Source organism: Cricetulus griseus, chromosome 2 (assembly GCF_003668045.3).
Source record: "Cricetulus griseus strain 17A/GY chromosome 2, alternate assembly CriGri-PICRH-1.0, whole genome shotgun sequence".
Classification (NCBI taxonomy): Eukaryota; Metazoa; Chordata; class Mammalia; order Rodentia; family Cricetidae; genus Cricetulus; species Cricetulus griseus.
In genome coordinates this window covers 282122535-282145130 of record NC_048595.1, presented here as the reverse complement: position 1 = coordinate 282145130, position 22596 = coordinate 282122535, and the positions used below count along the sequence as shown (strand labels likewise).

General features: G+C 44.0%; 1 protein-coding gene across 2 annotated transcripts; it reads right to left on the bottom strand.

The window, feature by feature from the left end:
• Positions 1 to 1165: 1165 nt before the first annotated feature.
• On the bottom strand, positions 1166 to 22583 carry Armt1 (acidic residue methyltransferase 1). Of its 2 annotated transcripts, XM_027401013.2 has the most exons (6): positions 21811 to 22022; positions 19512 to 19617; positions 17413 to 17519; positions 7960 to 8204; positions 5837 to 5999; positions 1166 to 2841 (listed from the first exon to the last, which is right to left on the bottom strand). In XM_027401013.2, the coding sequence occupies exons 4-6, from the start codon at positions 7992 to 7994 to the stop codon at positions 2077 to 2079; spliced, it is 963 nt and encodes a 320-aa protein (XP_027256814.1). In that variant the 5' UTR covers positions 7995 to 8204; positions 17413 to 17519; positions 19512 to 19617; positions 21811 to 22022; the 3' UTR covers positions 1166 to 2076. The 2 variants fall into 2 exon arrangements, with proteins under 2 accessions (XP_027256814.1, XP_027256813.1); XM_027401012.2 differs by lacking the exons at positions 17413 to 17519; positions 21811 to 22022 and adding an exon at positions 22440 to 22583.
• Positions 22584 to 22596: the final 13 nt, after the last annotated feature.

Sequence of the window (22596 nt, the reverse complement as noted above, 5' to 3'; positions counted from 1 at the left end):
AGCCAGTTGATGTAATACAGAATAAATAAAGAATTTGAGGACTATCTTTTGTCTTTTCTTGGCTCTTTCTTTCAAGGTCTACACCCTCTCGTAATTGTTTTCCCATGGTTGCCTTTCCCAGCATACATACATATACAAGCAAACATTTCTCTGCTAACACTTATGTTTGAGCCCCATACAGCCAATAAAGACCCACCTGACAATCCCTAGATGCTCCGAAAAAGGAATTGGGCCATACCTTCTGGACTACACTGGATCCAACTGGATCCGTTTCAACTGACACTCCGACTAGAGCTTCGAGTACTGACTTCAATCAAGTTGAAGATTTCAACCTAGATCTTCAATCAGCAAATCCCATCTAACATGGACTGGAGATAACCCATTAGAGAATTTCACTATAACATTTTCTTCCCACGGGACCCCACAAGGCTACTATCGTCCCATTTCAGCAGGAAGTAACTTAGAAGATGCTACGCCCCTGTTCCCCATTATTGTCTATTAGGGTGGTATAAGCCTAGTTAAGAATAACTTTCCTATTGTTTTGGGTTGGGATTGGAAGGAGATGTTCAGGTTGGACACCCTGTTCAGATGACTTTAGGGCTTAGCTGGAATAGACACAGTTAGGATGTGCAATAGCAGATTATTGTATCTTCTCGTATTTCACCTTTATGATCATTGATTTTGGATGTTTTACATTATTAAGTTTTAATCCTCTTTTAGACTAAAAGGGGAATTGTAGGGAGACACCGGAACCATGCTTCCTAAGGGCTGGCTATAGGTGTGCTTAACCACATCTGTGAGGGTGTGGTCAGGGGAGGTTCATGATGATGCGTGGGGAGTTCTTAAGGTGGGGCAGAGACATGGGAGCTCTCTCTCTCTGGCCTCCCTAGCTTGCTGCCTCTGGGCACGCTCTGGCTTGTGCTTGGCAGGTATTATTTGAATAAAAATATCTAACCTACAACCTCTCGGTACACCTCTATACTATGCTTGCCCTGATAACCATGGCAGATCTTAAGACTGAGCAAGAACACAGTCCATCCTCATTTATGTCACACGATCTCACAACTCTAGGTAACAGTCAAAATACACAGAGTGTACAATGCAGATATCATTGTCAGTCTTCTCCTGTTCGTTTGTCCAAAAGAAAAATCAAAACCAGTGAGAGTTCTCAGTAAAATTCATTTTATTATTCCAGTACAAGAAAACATTCCCAGGTTTCTTTCCAATCTGTTGTTTCAAAACAAAGTGGCATGAATTTGCTGACTCTGACAGCTGAGGTGAGGAACAATACAATGTGTAATATAAAGAATGAGCTCAGATTGACAGTATCAAAAACAATGCAAAACAAGCTTTTCCATCTGACACATTCTTGTGCTTCTGCAAACCCAAGCTGTGTCTGTCTGGACATCTGTGTGGTGGTGACTTCAACATGGATATCTAAGGAGAATGGAAAAGCTTCCGAACTTGTACTTGTTCCAACACCACTTGTTTCACAATGTTCAGTTTGTGCTTTGACCCCTAACACAGGTCAATCAAAATACAAAGTCAGACAAGAAAACAGGCATTTAAGACTTAGATGCATGCAAGAGAGCAGCTGCAATGCAGGTTTGAGGTAATTCTGTCTCTGTGTATTCAAGCATCACAGACATGCCTCCCTGTAGAGCTGTTACAGGGCATGTGCTCACTAGACCATTAGTTCAAGAGTCAGAACTAAGTTAAATAATGTTTACTTCTTAGGATGTTAAGTAATCATCCTGTTTAAGGAAGAAACAAAAACAGGAGTAACTAACTTAAAAAGCAGAATTCACTTTCATTTTGCATTCTTTGCAATTAAAAATGAGTTCATTAAAACCACTTGAAATAGTGATTAAAATCCCAGCAGAGTGTAACTAACTTAAAACCCTGTCTTCCCAAACGTGGCAGTGGGGAAACTGTTCCAAGTAAGCATCATCTACAGAGTAAGGGAACACAGGAGCTGAGAAATGGGGATCCCCAGGCTGCTGAGAAGCCAGGACTAGATCCATGCACTGTTTTTTTGAGGCTGAGAGGAGGTTAACCAGGAATTCCTGAGCAGAGTCAAAGTGGACCATCAAACTGAAGTATTCCATACTTGCCGGTGGTCAGCCAGTGGGGATCAGAAGCCATGAGCTGCTCAGCCTGCCCCGGCTGTAGACCAACCTGAAGCTCACACTTTAATGTTCTTATGCTACACAGAGGTGCCGGGTGGAAGCCACACAGGGCCTGATGGAACGGAATGGTAAACTCCCATTTTCTGTCACTCATCAACTTCCTATAATTCAAATCCCCCTTGAATAAAATGAGGCATGCCTTTTGTAGTTCAGCATACAAGTCAGGGGCGACCTGGGGCATTGTGCAATATGGGTGAGGCAGAGTCCAAAATATATGATCATGGTAAATCCATCTACCCATCTTAACATGGCTTTCCCAGTCAGCACCACAGGTGGCCATGGACTTCTGATTGCTACTCCTTACATGTTCAACTATCCAATTAAAGTCACGAACAGTTACGTCAGACACAAACCATGGGATAGTTTTTCCATGAAAATGAATCTCAGTAGCTAACTCAGAGGATAACAAGAAGTCAGCGAGTACTAGATCTGTGATGAGTTCAAAGCCAGAATTATCCAGAACGATGTCTACTCTAACTACGGGCGGTTTTGCTGCTTTCTTGTATTTACTGAGCAAAGTCCAAAGAGATTCTGTGTCATTTATCAGAATGAATGGCTTTAGGCCTTCCAAAGAGTTGATGACATCGGACTTCTGGGAACTGCTTTCTCCACCTGATAGAGACAAGTCACACTTATTCCCCCAGAGGGAGATCTGAAATGGAAAGGAAAAAAAAAAAGTCATTACTCTTCCATAACCAACAAAAACTCCACCGTACAGGAAGGCATCCAAAATATTCCTATTTTTACAAAATTCTTAAAATGTCCACCAACTCTATTTTCTCCAATGACACACAATGTACTTACACAATACTGTATTTAAAGCATTGATATTTTAGTGAATATATAAAAATTTTAAGAACTATTAGTACCTAAGTTACTTATTTAGCTACACAGATGTTAAAACAACACCAGATGTTTTGGGAAAGAGGGCCAGAGTTTATTCCATAATTGGAAATCAAGAGAAAAAGCAATGTTCCTTTCTTCTCATCTCCAAATTGTCCTACTTCTTTGTACTGATCGTGCAACCATAGGAGGGCATGTCTGAGAATGACTGGACAACCTGAGAAGAAGGAAGGCACTTCTGAGATGTACCTCTTTTGTTTGCTTGCTAATGGACACTGGACACAGAGACATCTCAAGACCTAACCCTTACAACAAGGTGATGCTAACCACAGGCCCAATGTAGTCATCTGTTTATTATTTAGCTGTATACTGAAATAATGTTGTTTTTTACAAAATGATATGTAATCCTATGTTTTTAACCTATATATTCCCATGTCCTGCAGACTTAGAGTCAGACCTGTGTTCAAAATCCAACATCTTCTACTACAGATCACCAGCAATCAAGGTCTCTCTAGTAGAAAAAATTCAGATTACAAAAGACTTTTGGTAATTTGTGCTATGTAAAGAAGTCAATATTAACTGGGCAGTGGGGGTGCATGCCTTTGATCCCAGCACTCGGGAGGCAGAGGCAGGTGGATCTCTGTGAGTTCAAGACCAGCCTCGTGTACAAGAGGAACTATCCAGGACAGCCTCCAAAGCCACAGAGAAACCTTGTGCCTCAAGGCTCAGAACAGAGCCCTCTGTCCACCTGGACTGCTGTAATGTATGTCATAGCACACCAAAGTCTTGGCTATAGAAGCATTCAGTAAAGTGGCTAGTGTGGAGCTCAGGGTTACAGCATTGCCTGGCGCATTTGAGGGCCTGAGTTCAACCTAAGCATAGCCATAAAAAAAAGCATGGGTCTCTGTAATAACCACCAGCTCTAGGGGTTAGATGCAAAGTCACCACAGACAACATGAAAATATTAACTGTGTTCCAATAAAACTTCTTTTAAAAAATTACCCAAGGAGCTACAGGGATGGTTCAGCAGCTAAGAGAACTAGCTATGTAATCGTGAGGACCCAATTTCAATTCCCAGCACTCACATAACAAGCCCAGATCCACAAACACCTAACTCCAGCTCTGAGCAATGTGATGCTATTGCATGACATAGTGTATTATACCTACTCACTCATTCACACACACAAAAATATTATCCAGAGAGACTGCACTATATATATTTGTATGTATGTATGTATGTATGTATGTATATATATGATAGTCTGAATATTCTCAGAATACTCTCAGATTATATATTCCCTGAAGATGAGTATGATATATATATATATATATATATTATATAATATATAGAATATATATATTCTGAAATAGATTTTCACTATACAACCTTGGCTGGCCTTGAGTTTACAAAGATGCTACTGCCTCTGTCTTCCAAATGCTGGGATTAAAGATGTGCACCACCATGCTTGGCTATAATTTTTTCAATTAGGAAAACACACAGGAATGGTGACATGTGGCTATATTCCCAGCTACTTGAGAGGCAGCTCAAACAAATTAATGTCTACACTCAAAAAAAGTTTTAAACCAAGGGGTTCGAGGCCAGCCTGAACAGCATGGAAGGCCCTGCCTGAACAAACAAACAAATAAAAGACTAAAATAGGGATGATATATCATCAACCAAGAGCAACATTACTTTTAAAAAGATCAATTGATGGATTTTTTTATTTTTTTTTTTTAAGGCATAAGGCTAAAATACAACCTAAAGTGGAGCTGGCAAGATGGCTCAAGATATAATGGCATCTGCCACTAAGCCTGATGACCTGGATTCAGTCCCTAGAACTCACATGGTGGAAGAAGAGCCAACCCCTGCAATTCGTTCTCTGACTTCCACATGCACACTGTGGTAAACACATGCCCCATAAATAAATGTAAAAATCAAAAGTAAATGTGTCCAAGGCACATTTGCTACAGCTTGCAAGGATCATATGTACAGTGGCATATGTGACAATGTCTCTAGCTGAGATGAGACTTTCTAATCCTGTACATGTACTGAATTCATCCCATCTCGGGTCACCATCTATATTCCCTCAGAATCACAAGTCCTAGGCTGAGAGTGGCAACTCACACCTGTAATCCCAGCACTTCAAAGGCTGAGGCAAGAGGATTGCTGTGAGCTTGAGGCTAGTCTGCACCATATGAATTACAGACCAGTATGAGCTACAGAGTGAGACTCTGTCTCAAAAAATTAAAAAAAAAAAAAAATTATGGGTGTGGGGACAGAAAAGATAGCCATTTTTTTTTTTTTCTGTGACCCTGTGTCTAGGAAAACAGTCACAGACCTATAAGCTTTGAAAACAGATCACTGCCCTCTATGAACTAAAATAACTTCAGACTTCTCTTGGGATGTTAATCTCTTGCTCACAGTGACAATATGAGAAGACAACTCTGGCCTTCTCTAAGGGGAAGCAGGAACAGTGTGGAAGGCAGCCCAATCAGAGACCAGCAGATGGCTAGCTCCTTCCCCTTTAGAGCTTGGTCTACTTATAGGACAACACAGAAAAAAGAACTACTTCCTGAAAGAGTGAGCTATAAGGAGTAATGAGCTGGCATGCAGTGTTCTCCTTCTTTTTAAATCTCAGGCTGACATAGAGGACAGTTCAGAGAGACAAACACCAAATAAAAGAAACAAAATAAAATAAAGTAGCCAAAAAAGGAACTATAACACAAGTGTTACTGATGTATAAATAACTGTGTAAACTAACATTCAGTACTAACTACAGCCTGTTATAAAGCCATCCAGATACCTGCAGGAGTTTAAAAAGCTCATCCTTCAGCTGGTCCTCGCCAAGGTTTCTGGCTGGCTTCAGCTGCTGCAAGTACATACACAGAGCATCGATGGACTCCTGAGACTCAAAAAAGTTCTCATCTTTGCTTTCTTTAAATACATCGAAGTCGTGGATTGGTGGACTGAGGGAGGAGGAAACCATAAGCATTAATGTGAGTCCTTACCTTTTAAGAAACAACAAACATCAAAACCCCCACACTTGGGTGACAGCCGCTCCCTAAGAATTAAGAATGCATTGCCATCTTGACAACCAGCACTGACAGACATGAGACAAAGCACCAACAATTCAGTCACACAAAGTTAAGTCTCTGGGCCAGGCACGCCTGGTGCTGCACACCTTAAATCCTGACACACCAGAGGCAAAGGCAGGTGGAGCTGAGTTCAAGGCTAGCGTGGTGTGCGTAGCAAAATCAAGGCCAACCAAGGTTACACAGACCATATCTCAAAGAAAATAAACAAAACTCAAACTCAGATAAACTATTTTACCAGAACTAGCTTGCAATTATAGTGACTGTGTCCATAATTATTTGCCCACCAAACACAAACCAGAGCAGAAAATAGTTACAAAGTAACTATGTTAATTCAACATCCTTTTATAACCTAGGTGAAGGGCTCCTGACAGTAAACACAACTCCTGAGTGCCACAGGGGTCACCCACAATTGGAGCCAGAGCACTTGAGGAAAATGCAATTAATACTCTTATAAACACCAGTAAACGACAATCGGATCATTTATGCACAGATTTGGGGTGTCAAATTTTACTCTCCAGTGTCTTCTGACCTAAGGTGAGGTTTGTGTTGTGGCTCTGTCATCTTCAACAAGTTACGAGAGACAATAACAAGATGTAAGTGCTAATATGACAGCCGTTAAGGAACTGAAAAGACACCCTGGTTAAGTGATGTTTGTAGTTAGTGGCATTCTTCATAGGCTATCCATGTTAGGGTAAAAACAATATAGGGTTTGTGTAATGAGTTTTTTCCTTTGTTTGTTTGACTGACTTGGGAGGGTTTTTTTTGTGTCTGTGTGTGGGGGGGGGTGATGGTTTATATTGATCATCAACTGGATCTAGAAGCCTTGCAGGCAACTCTCTGAACATGTCCGTAACATTATCTTGAACAGGTCAACTGAGTTGGGCAGACCCATCCTAAATGTGGGCAGCACGACCTAAGCTGCATGGGAAGGAGAAAGTGAGCTGAGCTCCAGCTGCATCACTCTCTGTTCCTGACTGCAGATCTGACTGTCTGCCCACACTGCCCACGCATGCTGCCACGCCTTCTCGGCCATGATGGGATACACCCTTTTGTACTGCAGCCAAATGTTACCCTCCTCTGAAGTTGCTTCCTGCCAAGTGCTCAGCCACAACCATGAGAAAAGTGACTAAGCACATTCTTATTATAAATAAAGCATTTACTTTCCTTGTTCTACCTTAATGGGAAAAAAAAAAATAGGGTCCTACTCTATAGCTCTGGCTGGCCTGTAACTCACTATGTAACTAAGCTAGCCTTGAACTCAGAGATCCACCTGCCTCTACCTCTGAAGTGTTGTGACTAAAGGCATGTACCACGACACCCAGCTCCATGTTACATTTTTTTTATGTAATCATTTCAAATTAGCATTTTTTTAAACTCAGTAAACAGTTTGTTTTTATGGTAGAAGACTTTTGTAAGAATTTTTAAGGCTGGGTGAGATGGTATGAAAAGAGACCTGATTCCAATAAGCTGTCCTGCCTCCACATGCATGCATGGCATGTGTGCCCATACAGACACACAGACACACACAGTCTTTAAGATCATATGATTCAATCATTTGTGGAAATGTCCAAACAGTATTGTTACTGTTTGCTAAATTATTCTTTCCTTTACACTCATTTATTTATTGAGGGGTACACACATGGCATGGCATGCCTGTGGAAGTCAGATCAGAAGACAACTTTCAGTAGTCAGTTCTCTCCTTCCACCATGTGGATCCCTCGCTTTTGGCAGCAGGCCCCTTACCTGCTGAGCCATCTTGCTGGCCCCTGCTGAACTATTCAAAAAGAGGCATCTATTACTAACACTAGTTACCCAATAGCTGTAAACTTACCTCTGGATGACGGCTTCATGAATCCTCCGATACATGTAGCACTCTACAAACAACCAGGGCGAGAAGAACCAGCGCGGCTCCCCATCTGTTTCATTCAACAGACTCCGCTCATGTTCCAGGTACTGATTCCATATGTCAGTGTCAACACATTTGTCAGCCAAGTGGATAATTGGTTTATCTGTCTGTAATTCATTCCGTAATTTAGAAAGAAGAGAGATGGCTTTCTTTTCAGCTTCCACTCCTTCCTGTGAAAGTACAAAGGGACAAAGAGAAAGCTTGGCTGTATTTGTGGGTATACACATGTATGCATCTCTACAGACCTAAAGTGAAGAGAGAAAAACACAGTATTTAAAACCTGCATTTTGCCTTTTACATGATCTTATAGACACGACATAGATCTCATTTTAGCCTTGGTGTGCCTCAACAACCTCTTTCCTATCTAAGACCTGGCTCAGGGCATTTTTAGAACCCTGATCAACACACTGAGGGAAGGGAGCCCCTATACCAGACCCCGTACCTTTCCCACTTGCACACCCTTCGATTGACTGGACTGGAAAGGAAACCTGGGCTCTCCGAGTCCCTCCTGCAGCTCTCCTGTCTATATCCTTACCCAGGCCAGTGACAGATGCCTTGACCCTGTGACACATCAGAGAGGAGACACACGATGGGATCACAATACTCTCACCAGCAAGATGTGTGTCTCATGGAAAACAAGACAGAGCTGAAGCAGGGAGCAGGCCACTCCTGTAATCCCAGAACTTACGAGGCTGAGACACAAGGGTCAAAGGACCAAGAGCAGCATGGTTGTAGAGAGAGTTTGAGGAAAATCATCAAGCTCTACTGAAATCATTATCAGGGAAGTCCCCATTGTTTCAATGCCGTCTCCTTGCCAGTGAAATGGGATAGGGCTACAGACAACTGACCATTAACCCAATGGCCACCTGCTCACAATGAGCGCATAGGCAAAAGCCACACACTAAGACGTCATGACCCATTACCACATTTTCAGTCACTCTAGTAGAAAAAGCTCAAATTATAAAAGACTTATAGTAATTTGTGCTAAGTGCTAAGTCAATATTTAAGCAAAGCACCCAAATTTGGCTCATTTATACTTAAGTAAATATGTACACCCATCAAAATGAAGTTGTACGTATGTGATAACAGTGGGAACATTCACATGCCCAAATGTCAGTGTCCAAGATGAGCTGGATGTCAACAATAAAGAATAACAGGCTGTGGGGTATGGTGGTGTAAGCCTCTGACCCTAGCCAGGAAGAAGCAAAATGATCCAAGTTCAAGATCAGCCTAAATTAAAGAGTCTTGAGGGTAGAGAAAAAAAAAGTATAAACCTGTATTATACCAGAATTTGTTTAGAAAGAAATACAACATTGGGGCTGGAGAGGTGGTTCAAGTGTTAAGAGTACTCGTTGCTCCTTCTGAGGACCTGGGTTCGGTTCCCTCACCCACAAGGAACCATCTGTAACTTGTCAGGAGCCAGACCTGGTCTGATATAAAAGTCTTCTTTACTAGAAGCCTGGCGACCTCCATGCTAAACCGCCAATTTAGTCAAGCACCCCACCCCTTATGTTAGTGTTTGAGATAACCACAGGAAAGTTTCGGGACACCTGCTGCTCAGGCCTGAGGGCATTTAACACCCATTCCTCCCCCCTCCCTTACTTCCTCTTTCTTTACTTCCTCCTTTCTCTTTAAAAACTCCTTGCCTATAATCAATAAAATTAGACCTTGACAAGGACACTGCTTGGTCTCACTCTTTCTTTCTCGCCCATTTATTTTCAGGCCTGGCACCCACGAATTACCAGAAGCCCACGGGCCGGGGCAGGTGGCGCCCAATGTGGGACCCGAGGCACGGACTCTTGGCCGAATGGAGACCCACCCCCCCAAGGAAGCCCTCAGCAGTGCACGCCGACAAGGAAGTTCTGCTCGCTGATTGTGACAGACGTTGGTCTGGGAAAAGTTCTCACCGCTCATGAGTGACTGATTCCCTGGTAAGTCCCCCTCTCATTCTGTTCCATAATAATGGGCCAAAAGTTGTCTAAGGAAGTAAAATTCATTAGGGATTTTAAGACTTCCTTTCAGGAAAGAGGAGTTTGAGTAAAATATAAGGACTTAATTCAATTTTTTGCTTTTTTGTCAAGAACATGTCCATGGGTCATTTTAGAAGGCCCAGACATTCATCCCCTAACTTGGAAAAATGTTGGAGAGGATCTTAACAGATTACTCAAAGAAAAGGGACCTGAGGCAGTTTCCTTACAGATTTTTAGTTATTGGAATCTTATTAATGATATCCTTACTAACTCCCCTGGGTCTGCTCACCTTACTTCTACAATTAAAAACTTTCTTGAGCCCCTCTCCCTCGCTCATTCTCCTGCTTCTGACTGCCCCATAGACAAACCTCCATCCTCTCCCTGTCCTTCAATTTCCATCCCTATGCCCCCTGAAGAGACCCAAACTCCCCTGTCACATCTTACAGACAAACCTCCGTTAAAACCTCCCCATAATCTCTATCCCTCTTTACAGGGCCTCGAGCCTCATTCCCCTAAAAACCTTAAAAATTACCCTGTCTTTCGTTCAAACCCCAAAGCAGAAACCGATCACCTAAGTCCCTCAGACGAGGAGGACCTAGAAGACTCGGAGGCCGCTTATTACAACCCCAACTGGCCTCCCTTCTCGGGCTTTACGGCCCCTACAGGGCCTCCACCCTATCCCTCGGCTCCCCTTCTCCCATCTTCCACTTGCCTTAATTCAAGCTAAAAAACATCTCACCCAACAAATATCAGAACTTAAAGAGGTCTTACAATTACAGCAGGAGATTTCACAGCTCTCTCTAGACCTCACATCCCTCCAGACCACAGTTGGCTGATGGATCTTCGGATTCCCCACTCAGCCCATTACAGCCCCTAAACCCTCCCTTCCACCAGGCGCCAGGACAAAAATCTCCAAATCCACTAAGCTGGCCTTTCCTGTCCTAACCCACCAAGGTTCCAAACATACACCATCCTCCTCTGACCAAGAACCCTCCTCTACTCATACAACTAGGGAGGAGGACGAGGAGGAAAACTCAGAGGATGAAATTAATAGGAGGGAGAAAAATGACTCTGAGTCAGATAATGAGGACCAAGATAAACGAACAGAAATAACCAAAAACACCTTTTAAAAATTAAAATTTAAAGCCCTTAAGGAACTTAACTCAGCGGTCAAAAATTATGGTCCCACTGCATCTTGCACCCTTGCCTTACTGGAGGCCCTCTCAGGAGAGGGATACCTCACCCCAGCCGAATGGCACCGTGTCGCACAGGCAGTCTTTAGCCGTGGGCAATACTTAACTTGGAAATCTGAATTTTATGACCAAAACCTTGCTACCAAGAATCAACAAAGGCCCTCCACTCAAAAGTGGACCCTTGATAAACTCACCGGTCAAGGAAAATTTGTCCTGAAAATCTCCAGATTAAGCTTCCCATTGGTCTCTTAGGACAAACCTCTCAGGCTGCTACTGGTGCATGGTGGGCTCTCCCAGGCCGAGGGTCCATGCTCAAACCCCTCACTAAGATCATTCAGGGAGCCAATGAACCTTATACAAAATTTGTAGGGAGACTTACAGAGGCCGCAGAATGGGTTTTGGGCACAGAAGAAACTTGACAACAAACTCCTTAAACAACTAGCTTTCGAGAACGCCAATAGCGTTTGCCACAATATCCTCAGAGGCACCTTTAGAAACAAGTCCCTTGAGGAAATGATTCGGACCTGCAATGATGTTGACCCTTTTTCTCAAAAACTCTCACAGAGCATTTCCCAGGGGGTCACTATGGTTATTGGTACAGCTCTACAAACAACAGGTAACAACAGAGCTTGGTTTAAATGCCACCAACCCGAACATTTTGCTAAACAATGTTCCCAAAATATGACACCCCAACCTTCAGAGGGCGTCCCGACATCTAGGTCCCAAAAATGGCATCTTGACCCTTGCCCCTTCACCCCTGCCAAAAACGGTCTGTCCCAGATCCAAAAAGGGTAAACATTGGCTCAAGGACTGTAGATCCAAAACTGATGTTCAAGGGAATCCCCTGCCTCTTCCTCAGGGAAACGGCTTGAGGGGCCAGCCCCAGACCCCACAGCCAATCTCCTTCTTGCCAGCATCGGGGCCAAGCCTGCAGGCACAATCCTTCCAACCTGCGCCTCCAAGCTCTACAGAGTCACCCCTGGAAGCGCAGGACTGGACCTGTGTGCCGCCACCGACTCAATACTAAACCCTAAGGGAGGTGTACAGATTCTCTCCACAGGGATTTCTGGCCCACCACCAAATACTTGTTTCCTCATTCTTGGTCGAGCCTCCTCTACCCTCCAGGGCCTTACTATTTACCCCTCTATAATAGATAATGATTACTCGGGAGAAATAAAATTACTGGCCAGCTCCCGTTCTGGCCCCATTTCTATAACATCGGGACAGAGAATCGCCCAAGCTATCCCCCTCCCCTTAGATCCCTGAGCACCCTCTATTAATAACCAAGAGCTCGGTACTTCTTCCCCTGGTTCTTCTGATGCCTACTGGGTCCGACCATCTCCAAGGACTGTCCCATGCTTAGCCTCCAGATTGAAAATAAATGGTTTCAGGGCATCTTAGATTCAGGGGCTGACACCACAGTCATCTCATCAAAATCCTGGCCTTCAACATGGCCAACTCAGCCCTCCATAACACATTTACAGGGTACAGGACAATCAAACAACCCCCTTTACAGCTCTAAACTTCTAACATGGTGAGACTCTGAAGGCAACTCAGGTACAGTTCAACCTTTCATTGTCCCCAACCTGCCAGTTAACCTTTGGAGAAGGGATATCCTCTCCCAGATGCAGGTTGTTATGAGCAGCCTTAATGAAATAATTATCCAACAAATGTTCTCTCAGGGTTTCCTACCGGGTCAAGGTCTTGGTAAACATGGTCAGGGTATAACTAACCCCCTCACTTCACATCCAAAAAAATGATCGCCACGGAATCGGATTTCAAAGTTTTTTCTGAGGGCCATTGCTCCATCCACCTAAACTGCAGGCTGATAAAACCACCTGGAAAAATGATAGCCCGGTCTGGATCGACCAATGGCCCCTTACCTCCCAAAAATTATCTGCAGCCTTAGAGTTGGTGCAGGAACAACTGCGGGACACATTGAACCCTCTACTTCCCCATGGAATACACCCATCTTTGTCATCCAAAAGAAATCGGGCAAATGGCGCTTATTACAAGACCTCCATGCCATTAATAAAACTATGATGCCCATGGGAGCCTTACAACCTGGCCGTCCCTCTCCGGTAGCCATCCCTAATCAATATTCTAAAATTGTCATTGATCTCAAGGATTGTTTCTTTTCCATTCCCCTTCACCCTGATGATTGCAAACGCTTTGCCTTCAGTATTCCTATTACTAATCATGTAGGCCCTATGCCCCGCTTCCAATGGAGAGTTCTCCCTAAAGGTATGGCAAATAGTCCCCACCCTCTGTCAAAAATACGTTGCCCAGGTTATAGATCCCTTTCCGATTCAACATCCTCATCTGTACATCATTCATTACATGGATGACATCCTTCTGGCTGGGCCTGATGAAAACAATTTGGCCTCTGTCACCCAACAACTTGTTAAAGCCTTACAAACCCAAGGCCTACAGATACCCTCTGAAAAGATTCAAACTCACCCCGCTCAACTCTTTTTAGGTTACTAACTCTTCCCAAATAAAATTATGTCCCAAAAGATTCAGATCAGAAAAGATTCCCTTACTACTCTTAATGACTTTCAGCGGTTACTTGGTGACATCAATTGGCTTCGCCCCCATCTAAAAATCACCACAGGAGAACTCAAAACTCTTTTTGACATTCTAAAGGGGGATTCTAACCCTCTGTCTCCCCACACCCTCACCCCCGAAGCCACCCAGGCCTTGGCCCTGGTGGAAACAGCCATCAACCAACAACATGTTTCTTATTTTTCCCCCAATAAACCCTTGAGCTTCCTTATTTTCACGCCATTTACGACCACAGGCCTTTTTTTGGCAGAACAATCCCCTCTATTGGGTCCATCTACTGCTTCACCTGGCCGAGTCTTCCTTACCTACCCCTGTCTAGTTTCTCAACTCATTAGGATGGGCAGAGAGCATAGTTTCAAGTTATTTGGCAAAGACCCCAACATCCTTGTACTCCCTTTTACCCCTTCTTAGGTACAATGGCTCACCCAAAATGAAGATACTTGGGCAATTAATCTTATATCCTTCCAAGGCCTTATTGATAATCATTTCCCCGCCAATAGACTTCTCCAATTCCTTTAAAAAAAATCCCCGTAATCGGAAGGGCCTAGGCCTGGGCCAGGATGATGTGGTAGACTTTGGGGAGCCCCTTTTGAGGGCCTTATCCTGCCTGGGGAGTGGAGGAGGGATGGCTAGGGGCAGGTGGGATGTTGGGGGGGGAGGGGAGGGAGAGGGAGAGGGAGAAGGGATTGACATCTGAAGCAAGCTTCTTTCTATTTTGAACTAATAAAATAAAAAAACAAAACAACAACAAAAAAACCGTAATCTTTCCAAAAGTAACAAAAAGGACTCCCCTTAATGATGCTGCACTGGTTTTCACTGATGGATTGCCTACCAGGACGGCTGCCTATTCCATAGATGGCAAAATCTTTTATTTTCAAACCTCGGCCTCCTCTGCCCAGATAGTAGAACTTCTGGCTATAATTAAAGTCTTTCAAACTCTCCCTGATGTACCCTTTAACCTTTACACTGACAGTGTAAAGGCTTATCTTGCCTTCTCTGTTCCCTGTCTTGAGACCATTCCCTATATCTGCCCATCTACAGGCGCAGATCCATTCTTTTCCACTCTTCAGCGCCTGATTTTAACCCGAACCTCCCCTTTCTTTATTGGTCACATTCTCGCACATTCTGGGTTGCCTGGGCCCCTTTCTTGGGCAAATGATGCCGTTGATCAAGCCACCCAAATAATTACCTTAGCTCAAATGGGCCCCCCTCTTTCTGACCCCATATCCTTAGCCCAACAAGCCCATGCCACCCATCATCTCAATGCCCATACCCTACACCTTCAGTTTGGCATTACCAGAGAACAAGCTAGAGAGATAGTTCACTCTTGCAAAGGCTGTTTTACTCTCCTGCCGGAGCCCCACCTTGGGGTTAACCCCCGAGGTCTGCTCCCTGGACAACTTTGGCAAACGGATGTCATCCACTTCTCCCAATTTGGAAAATTAAAATATATACAAGTAACTATTGACACTTAACAGTGGTTTCATTTATGCCACGCTCCAGGCAGGCGAGGCCACCAAAAATGTCATAAATCATGTTCTTTCCTGCCTAACTGCCTTACCCCAACCCAAGACTATTAAAACAGATAACGGCCCTGGATATACCAGTCTAGCCTTCAAACAATTTTGTTCTTGTTTAAATATTAGCCACATTACTGGTATTCCCTACAACCCCCAGGGCCAGGGGATCGTTGAGAGAGCTCACCAAACACTTAAAAACATGCTATTTAAACTATATTCAGGAGGAGGAATTCTATACCCCACTAAAGGCAATCATAAGAACCTACTCAATCATGCATTATTTGTGCTAAATTTCCTCACATATGATGCTACAGGAAAATCAGCTGCGGATCACCTCTGGCATCCATCAACGGCTCAAAATTATGCTCAGGCCTTATGGAAAGATCCCCTAACTTACAAATGGCACGGACCAGACCCGGTCCTCATTTGGGGAAAAGGAAATGCATGTATTTTTGATATTCAGGCCAATAATGCTAGATGGTTGCCTGAACGAATTTTAAAACTATATAATCCACCCAGGGAAGCCCCTGAGAAGTCTTCTAATTTTGCTTAATTTTAGATAAAAGATGCTGTTTTTTTGGCTACTTGTGTGTTTCTCACCTTCAATTGCCGTTGCCGATGCAAGCCCCTATCAGATCTACAACTACAACTGGATGATCATCAACCAAGCCAGTGATGTTGCCAATGCCTCTACATACATTGGAACTCAGCCCTCTTATTCCCCCCAATAGTAGATCTTTGTGCCTTGGCTATGGGAGCCGACTCTCTCTGGGGAACTCCCTCCCATTTTATGCCACAACCTAGACCTGTTAATACCTCCACGCTGTATGCAGCCACCCCTAATTGCTATAATCAGTTCACTAGAACTTATCTTACAATGGCACCTATTGTCTGTCCTGGCTCTCACAGAGATCGCTCTCTAGAGGCTCACTGTGGATTTGAGAGTGATTACTTCTGTGCCTCTTGAGGGTGCGAGACCACTGGAGATACATACTGGAAACCCTCCTCCAGTTGGGACCTTATTACAGTTAAGAGACTAGACCCCGTCCCAACAACTTAATTTAGGGCCAACCCACCTTAATTCCTGCTGTGGCTCCCATTGGTGTAACCCCCTACAAATGACCTTTACCGATAAGGGGAAATCATCCTTCCTTTGGCAAGGGAGAGGTGTCCAATAGGGCCTTGCCTCTACATTTCAGGCCGTGACATTGGCCTTACCTTTAATATCCAGCTGCTAAAAAACCTTCCTTTCACCGAGAAAGTAGCCATCGGACCCAACCCAGAGTTACATCCCAATAAGGGCACCAAGGGCAAACTTCATCCACAGATACCTCCTGCCACTAGCTCCATGGCCCATCTCTCACTGTATTTCAGCCGACCATCCCTCCGGGCCCTCCCTCCTCCGCTGACCTTATTCTTTCACTAGTTAATTCTACGGTTCAGGCCGTCCACCAAGCCAACCAGTCCCTTATAGAGGACTGTTGGGTCTGCTATTCCGAGCCCCTCCCTTTTATGAGGGCATTGAAGGTTTTTGGGACCTACACCCCACTAATGATACCTCCTCCCTATGATGGAATCCGACTGACTGTCAGGGACTAGCACTTGGACAAGTGTTAGGCTTAGGCCTATGCCTTCTTGGGCCAAAAATGCTTCCCCCAGCCCCCCTTTCTCAAATTTGCAATCAAACCCTTATAGTTAATTCCTTTTTTCTTTACATCTCAACTTTTAATAATTCTTATCTCGCCTGCTCCTCAGGATTAACCACTTATATTGTTACCTCCATATTTTTGTCTAAAAGAGATTATTGTATCTTGGCTCAATTATTGCCCCGTCTAACCATCCATGATCCAGACACCTTTTTGAATTTCTGGGACTGAGACGCTGCCCTCCAGTCCAGACCCAAAAGGGAGCTCATTACTGCTATCAACTTGGCCATTATCTTAAGCCTGGGGGCCACGGGAGCAGGAACAGGCATAGCCTCATTAGTCATCTCCAATAGACAATACTCGCAATTAAGAGCAGCAGTAGATAAAGATATACAGGAGCTATAGAGGGGACTAAAAAATCTCAAAGATTCTGTTGTCTCCCTCTCTGAGGTTGTATTACAAAACAGAAGGGGCCTAGACTTACTCTTCCTGCAACAAGGAGGTCTCTGTACGGCTCTCAAAGAAGAATGTTGTTTTTATGCAGATAAAACGGGCCTAGTCGAAGATAGCCTAAAACAGGTTCAGGATAGCCTATGAAAAACGTAAGAGACAAAGAGAACAAGCCAAATCATGGTACCAAAATTGGTTTTCCATCTCTCCATGGCTTTCCCCTCTGCTACCTTCCATCCTTGGTCCTATGGTTGGGCTTCTCTTATTAGTTTCCTTCAGGCCTTGGGCTTTTCAAAGATTAACCAGATTCATTAAGTCTCAGATTGACACCATCCTCGGAAAACCGGTTTTGGTGCCTGAAGCTACGAGACCCTGAGCTACCTGACCGTAATGTAAACCCCGACAATCTTCCCAGAGGTCTAGACTTTTCCGGCCTTGAACATCAAACCTCTCGGTTCCCTTGGCCCTGGAGACATCAAGGACGGGAATATCGGGATGCCGCAGGCCAGACTCCGACCCATCTCATCAGCTGTAGTGCTCCTCCATGACGGGATTAGCATGAGGCCACGACCCCAGGGACCCACTCAAAGCACTCTGGAGCTGCTAGCCTTATGAAAGGTCCCCTGAGTGCTGGGGGGTGGATTCACCTCACGTAGCCTAAGACAGAGGCTCTACCCCTCACTGTCATATAAATGACAATATCATAAACATAGGGTCCTGGCTGCGGATGCCCATCATGTAGCCTAAGACAGATGCTCCATTCTATTATACATAGAAGGGGGAGATGTCAGGAGCCAGCCCTGGTCAGATATAAAAGTCTCCTTTACTAGAGCCCTGGTGACCTCCATGCTAAACCGCCAATTTAGTCAAGCACCCCACCCCTTAGGTTAGTGTTCGAGATAAACCACAGGAAAGTTCCAGACACCTGCTTAGGCCTGAAGGCATTTAACACCCATTCCTCCCCCCTCCCTTACTTCCTCTTTCTTTACTTCCTCCTTTCTCTTTAAAAACTCCTTGCCTATAATCAATAAAATTAGACCTTGACAAGGACACTGCTTGGTCTCGCTCTTTCTTTCTCACCCATTTATTTTCAGGCTTAGTCCCCCTCGCACCCACGAATTACCAGAACCCCGAGGGCCAGGGCAGTAACTCCTGTTCCTGGGGACCAGATACCCTCTTCTGAACTCCATGGCCACTGCCATAAGAGACCAAGCACCCATACACATAACATAGATGGTTTAAAAAAAAAAAAAGAAAGAAAGAAAGAAATATAACCCTATACACTCAAAATACTTGTTTGCAACTCTGCTCCAATTCAATCCAGATATTATAAAAAAAAAAAAAAAAAAAATCCCTAACCACTGCTCTACACCTTTGCTGCCAACATGCTCAAGAAATGTTGGGGGCTCGGCATACAGCTCAGGTGGTAAAGAGCTTGCCTAACATGCAGAAGCCCTGGGTAAAAAAGAGGGGAGGGGTCTCAAATTCACTCTCCAGCAATGTATAACTTGTATGTGGGAGCCCACACCTGTAATCCAAGCATTCAAGATCTTTAGATACTCAAAACCTTGTCTCAAAAGAAAAAGCCTAGGAGGAAGGTACATTGTAGTGTGCGTGGCCTTCTAAGCATACCAAACAGTCTAAAGATGACTTCATAGGTTTAAAGGTTGTTATCCACAATAACACAATTATTTAGATTGACCAAACAGGCAAGGTGACTTTTAAAGTCTGATTTACTCCAATCAGCAAATCTTCCACATATTTAATCACACTGTGTGTCAATCAATCATAATTCACATTGCTCTTCACCGTGAGTTTTACACTTACGGGACTCAAGATCTCAAACTAGAAATGCAAGTGCTATAATACAGCTAGGTCTGAAATCTAAAAAGGCTCTTCAGAGAAGTCAACAACTTCATTTACGATGGAAAACAAGACAAGAGGTCCATTGAGGTTTCCTGAGACTAAACTGTTAGTACACACCACATCTAAACCAGAGGCTGCTGCCCTCAACATACAGAAAAGTGACTAAATATTTATGCCGGATACTAATCTTTACATGACAATGGTGTCCTTCTATCAATACTGTTCTTCTCATGAGAAATAACACAAAACTAAAGACATAATACTTACCTGTCCATGTTTTTCAAAAAATTCACTTTTATGTCGATGCAATGTATCAATAACCTTGGTTAAGATCTGTGGTAGTCTGTCCTTAACTGTAAGATATGCAAACGACCTAGGAAAGAGAGTCACATATGACATCACTGACACTGACATCACCAAGTTACATATGCAGCTTTAACAATGAAACACACCCAATTTTAGTTTCTAGAATGCCTCATTTGGATTTAAATTTCCTTGTGTACACTTATGAAAGCCAAACCACTTTTATCTGCATTATAACTGGGACTGGGAATGTCGATAAGTTGGTAGAGCCCTCAGTCTTGCATGAATGCATGGATGAAGCCTGAGCATGGATTAAACACAGTGGGGTACCACTGTGACCCTAGAGGCAGGAGGACCAGTGGTTTAAGGCCATCCTGGAATACATAAAACCAGTCTGGAACGGAGAGGAAGGGAGGGAGGGAGGGAGTGAGGGAGGGAGGGAGGAACAAAAAGGTACAAAAACATTTGAAAACGTCTCTAATGTCACAAGCTAAGCATACTATAATGCCAGATTCTGCCTTCTCTACACAGAGAACTATTACTGACCCTAAACATAAATGCTCGCTAGTCTCTCCTTCTTGCTGAAGTAGAGACTTCACACAACTGTCAAAGAATGACACAAGACAGATGAAGAAAACCTATTCTTGCATCAAAATACAACAACATTTTGACTAGACTTAAAAAAAAAAACAAGATTTACATAATGTTTTCTTTAAGGGCATGCAATCCCATTTTTAATGCATGCGCACCTGTGCCTGCTGAGCTCAGAGGCCTGGAGCTAGAGTTACAGGTAGTTGTGATCCACCAGATCTGGGTTCAGGGAACCAAACCTGGGTCCTGTGCAAGGGTCCTCAACCTTGACCACTAAACCCTCTGCCTGGCCCCTGGAACATTACCTATTTACAGGGTACAGTGCCTAGCTGATCAGTTTCTCTGCCCAAATCATCTCTGTTGAATTTAATTTACTATTTTCTGCAAATTCAAGTGCCTCATTCTGGCTTTCAAAATATTGGGCTTAAGCATTTCTTTAGAAGGCTTCTTTGAATGGTACTATGAAACCTTTAAGAATTAAAAAGGAAAAAAAAAAAACCTGCAAAAACCCATTTGGACTCTGAGGCTTTGAGGAGCTTCGAACCTGCTTCTTAACTTCCAGGACTAGAACTGAATGTTTAGCAATCGCTAATACTGTCAAAGGAGATGGGGAGAGTGACCCAATCAACACTCAGATTTTCTAAGGCAGCAGAAACAAAAGGTAGCAGCCCTTTCTTGAGATGACTGGAATGCCTATTTTTCTATTACACACATCCCACCACCACCAAGTCCTCCTCCATTCTGGTGAGATATGGGGATTAGGATGTAGCCAGTGTCTCCTAGTGGCAGGATTCCTCAAACCGTGCCATCTTAATTCTGGAGGCATGGACACATCTTTCTGGCTGTAATCTACTGTGTCCAGACAAAGCCAAATCTAAGAATCTTGAAGAATCCATCCCAAGAGCTGGTGCGATAGCTCAGTTGTGAAGACATCTGCCACCAAGCGTGATCACCTGAGTTCAAACCCACAAGGTAGAAGGAGAAAGCAGACTCCTTATACAAGTTGTCCTTTGAACTCCACTTCTAGGTGATGTCACATGTGAGTGCTACCTACCATCCCCACACATATAAAATGAATTAAATTATTTAAAAATAAAGTATTTCAGCCAGGCAGTGGTGGTGCACACGTTTAATCCCAGCACTGGGGAGGCACAGGTAGTAAAACTTCTGTGAGTTCCAGGCCAGTCTGGTCTACAGAATGAGTTCCAGGACAGCCAGACAGAGAAACCCTGTCTTGAGAAACCAAAAAAAATCAATCAGTCAACAAATAAATTGTTTCAATTATGAATTTGGAGCCTGGTATGGTGGCTCACCTCTCTAGTGCCAGCACTTGTGGTGGAGGCAGGATTGTCTGGAGTTTAAGGTCCTCCTCTACTACACAGTTCAATAGTTCAGTGTCAAGAAAAAAAAATTAAAAATGGATATTTAACCAATGCAAATGGATATTGTATTATCTTTGCTCCTTATTTATAACTTTGCTCTCAAAGGCAAGGATACTCTAATTCCCCTTTGTCCACAGGTTTGCTTTCCCAGGGGCACTAGACTAGTTTAAAAACACTCGAAGTGGAAAATTCCGGCAGTCAATAATTTATAAGTTTTAAGTAACTTTAGTTACAATGTATCATTGTTCCATTTTGATATCAGCCGTTTCTGTTCACCTGTTGTGCCTTACCTAAGCTTCACGAGAAGTATGTACAAGGAAAGAGAACAGTAAATGTGAGGATTGCAGGCTTCCACGAAGTGAACTTCTTCTAATGATACTTATTTTGGGGGTCAGCGAGATGGCTCAGTGGGTAAAAGCACCTGGTAAATCTGGCCGCCTGAGTTTTGACTCTTTTGAAGATGAACGAAAAGAACAAACCAAAAAGCCAACCCCACAGAGCTGTTCTCTGACTTCCATCGCGAATAATAGCACGGCATTTTTAATTTTTCTGAGAGTATTAGTTTGACCCATACCAGAAGTGCACATATCTCAGTGGGTATGCGTCCTAAATTCTAGCGCCCGCAACGCTAGTCCTCCTCGTTTGTAGGGCTTTCCCTATTGGATCCCAGGGTGGCCTTGAACTCACTACTAGAGCAAGCTGGCCTCAACTCGCAGCAATCCTCCTGCCTCAGGTTCCCAAACGCTGGCAACACGTGACAGCAAGGAAGAAGCTACCCAGCAGGTACTGACTCCGGCGAGTGCGGCGTGCAGGCTCCCTCCCACACAAGGCGGGACCAGAACTCTCAGCCTGAGGGTCGGCCGTCCCCACCCGACCCGGCTTTTCCTCACGATTGCGCGCGAGAAAAAGCGACACGCACCCCACGTCCTGAGCGGAGAGAAACGCCGGGGACGAGGCCATCGCCGGCGACAGGCGCCACGCGCCGGCGTCACTGGCCGTTCAGCGGTCGCCGCCTCCGGGCCCAGAAAGGGAGCGTTGGGGCTTTAAAAAAAAAAAAAAGCGCCTTTGAATTCAAA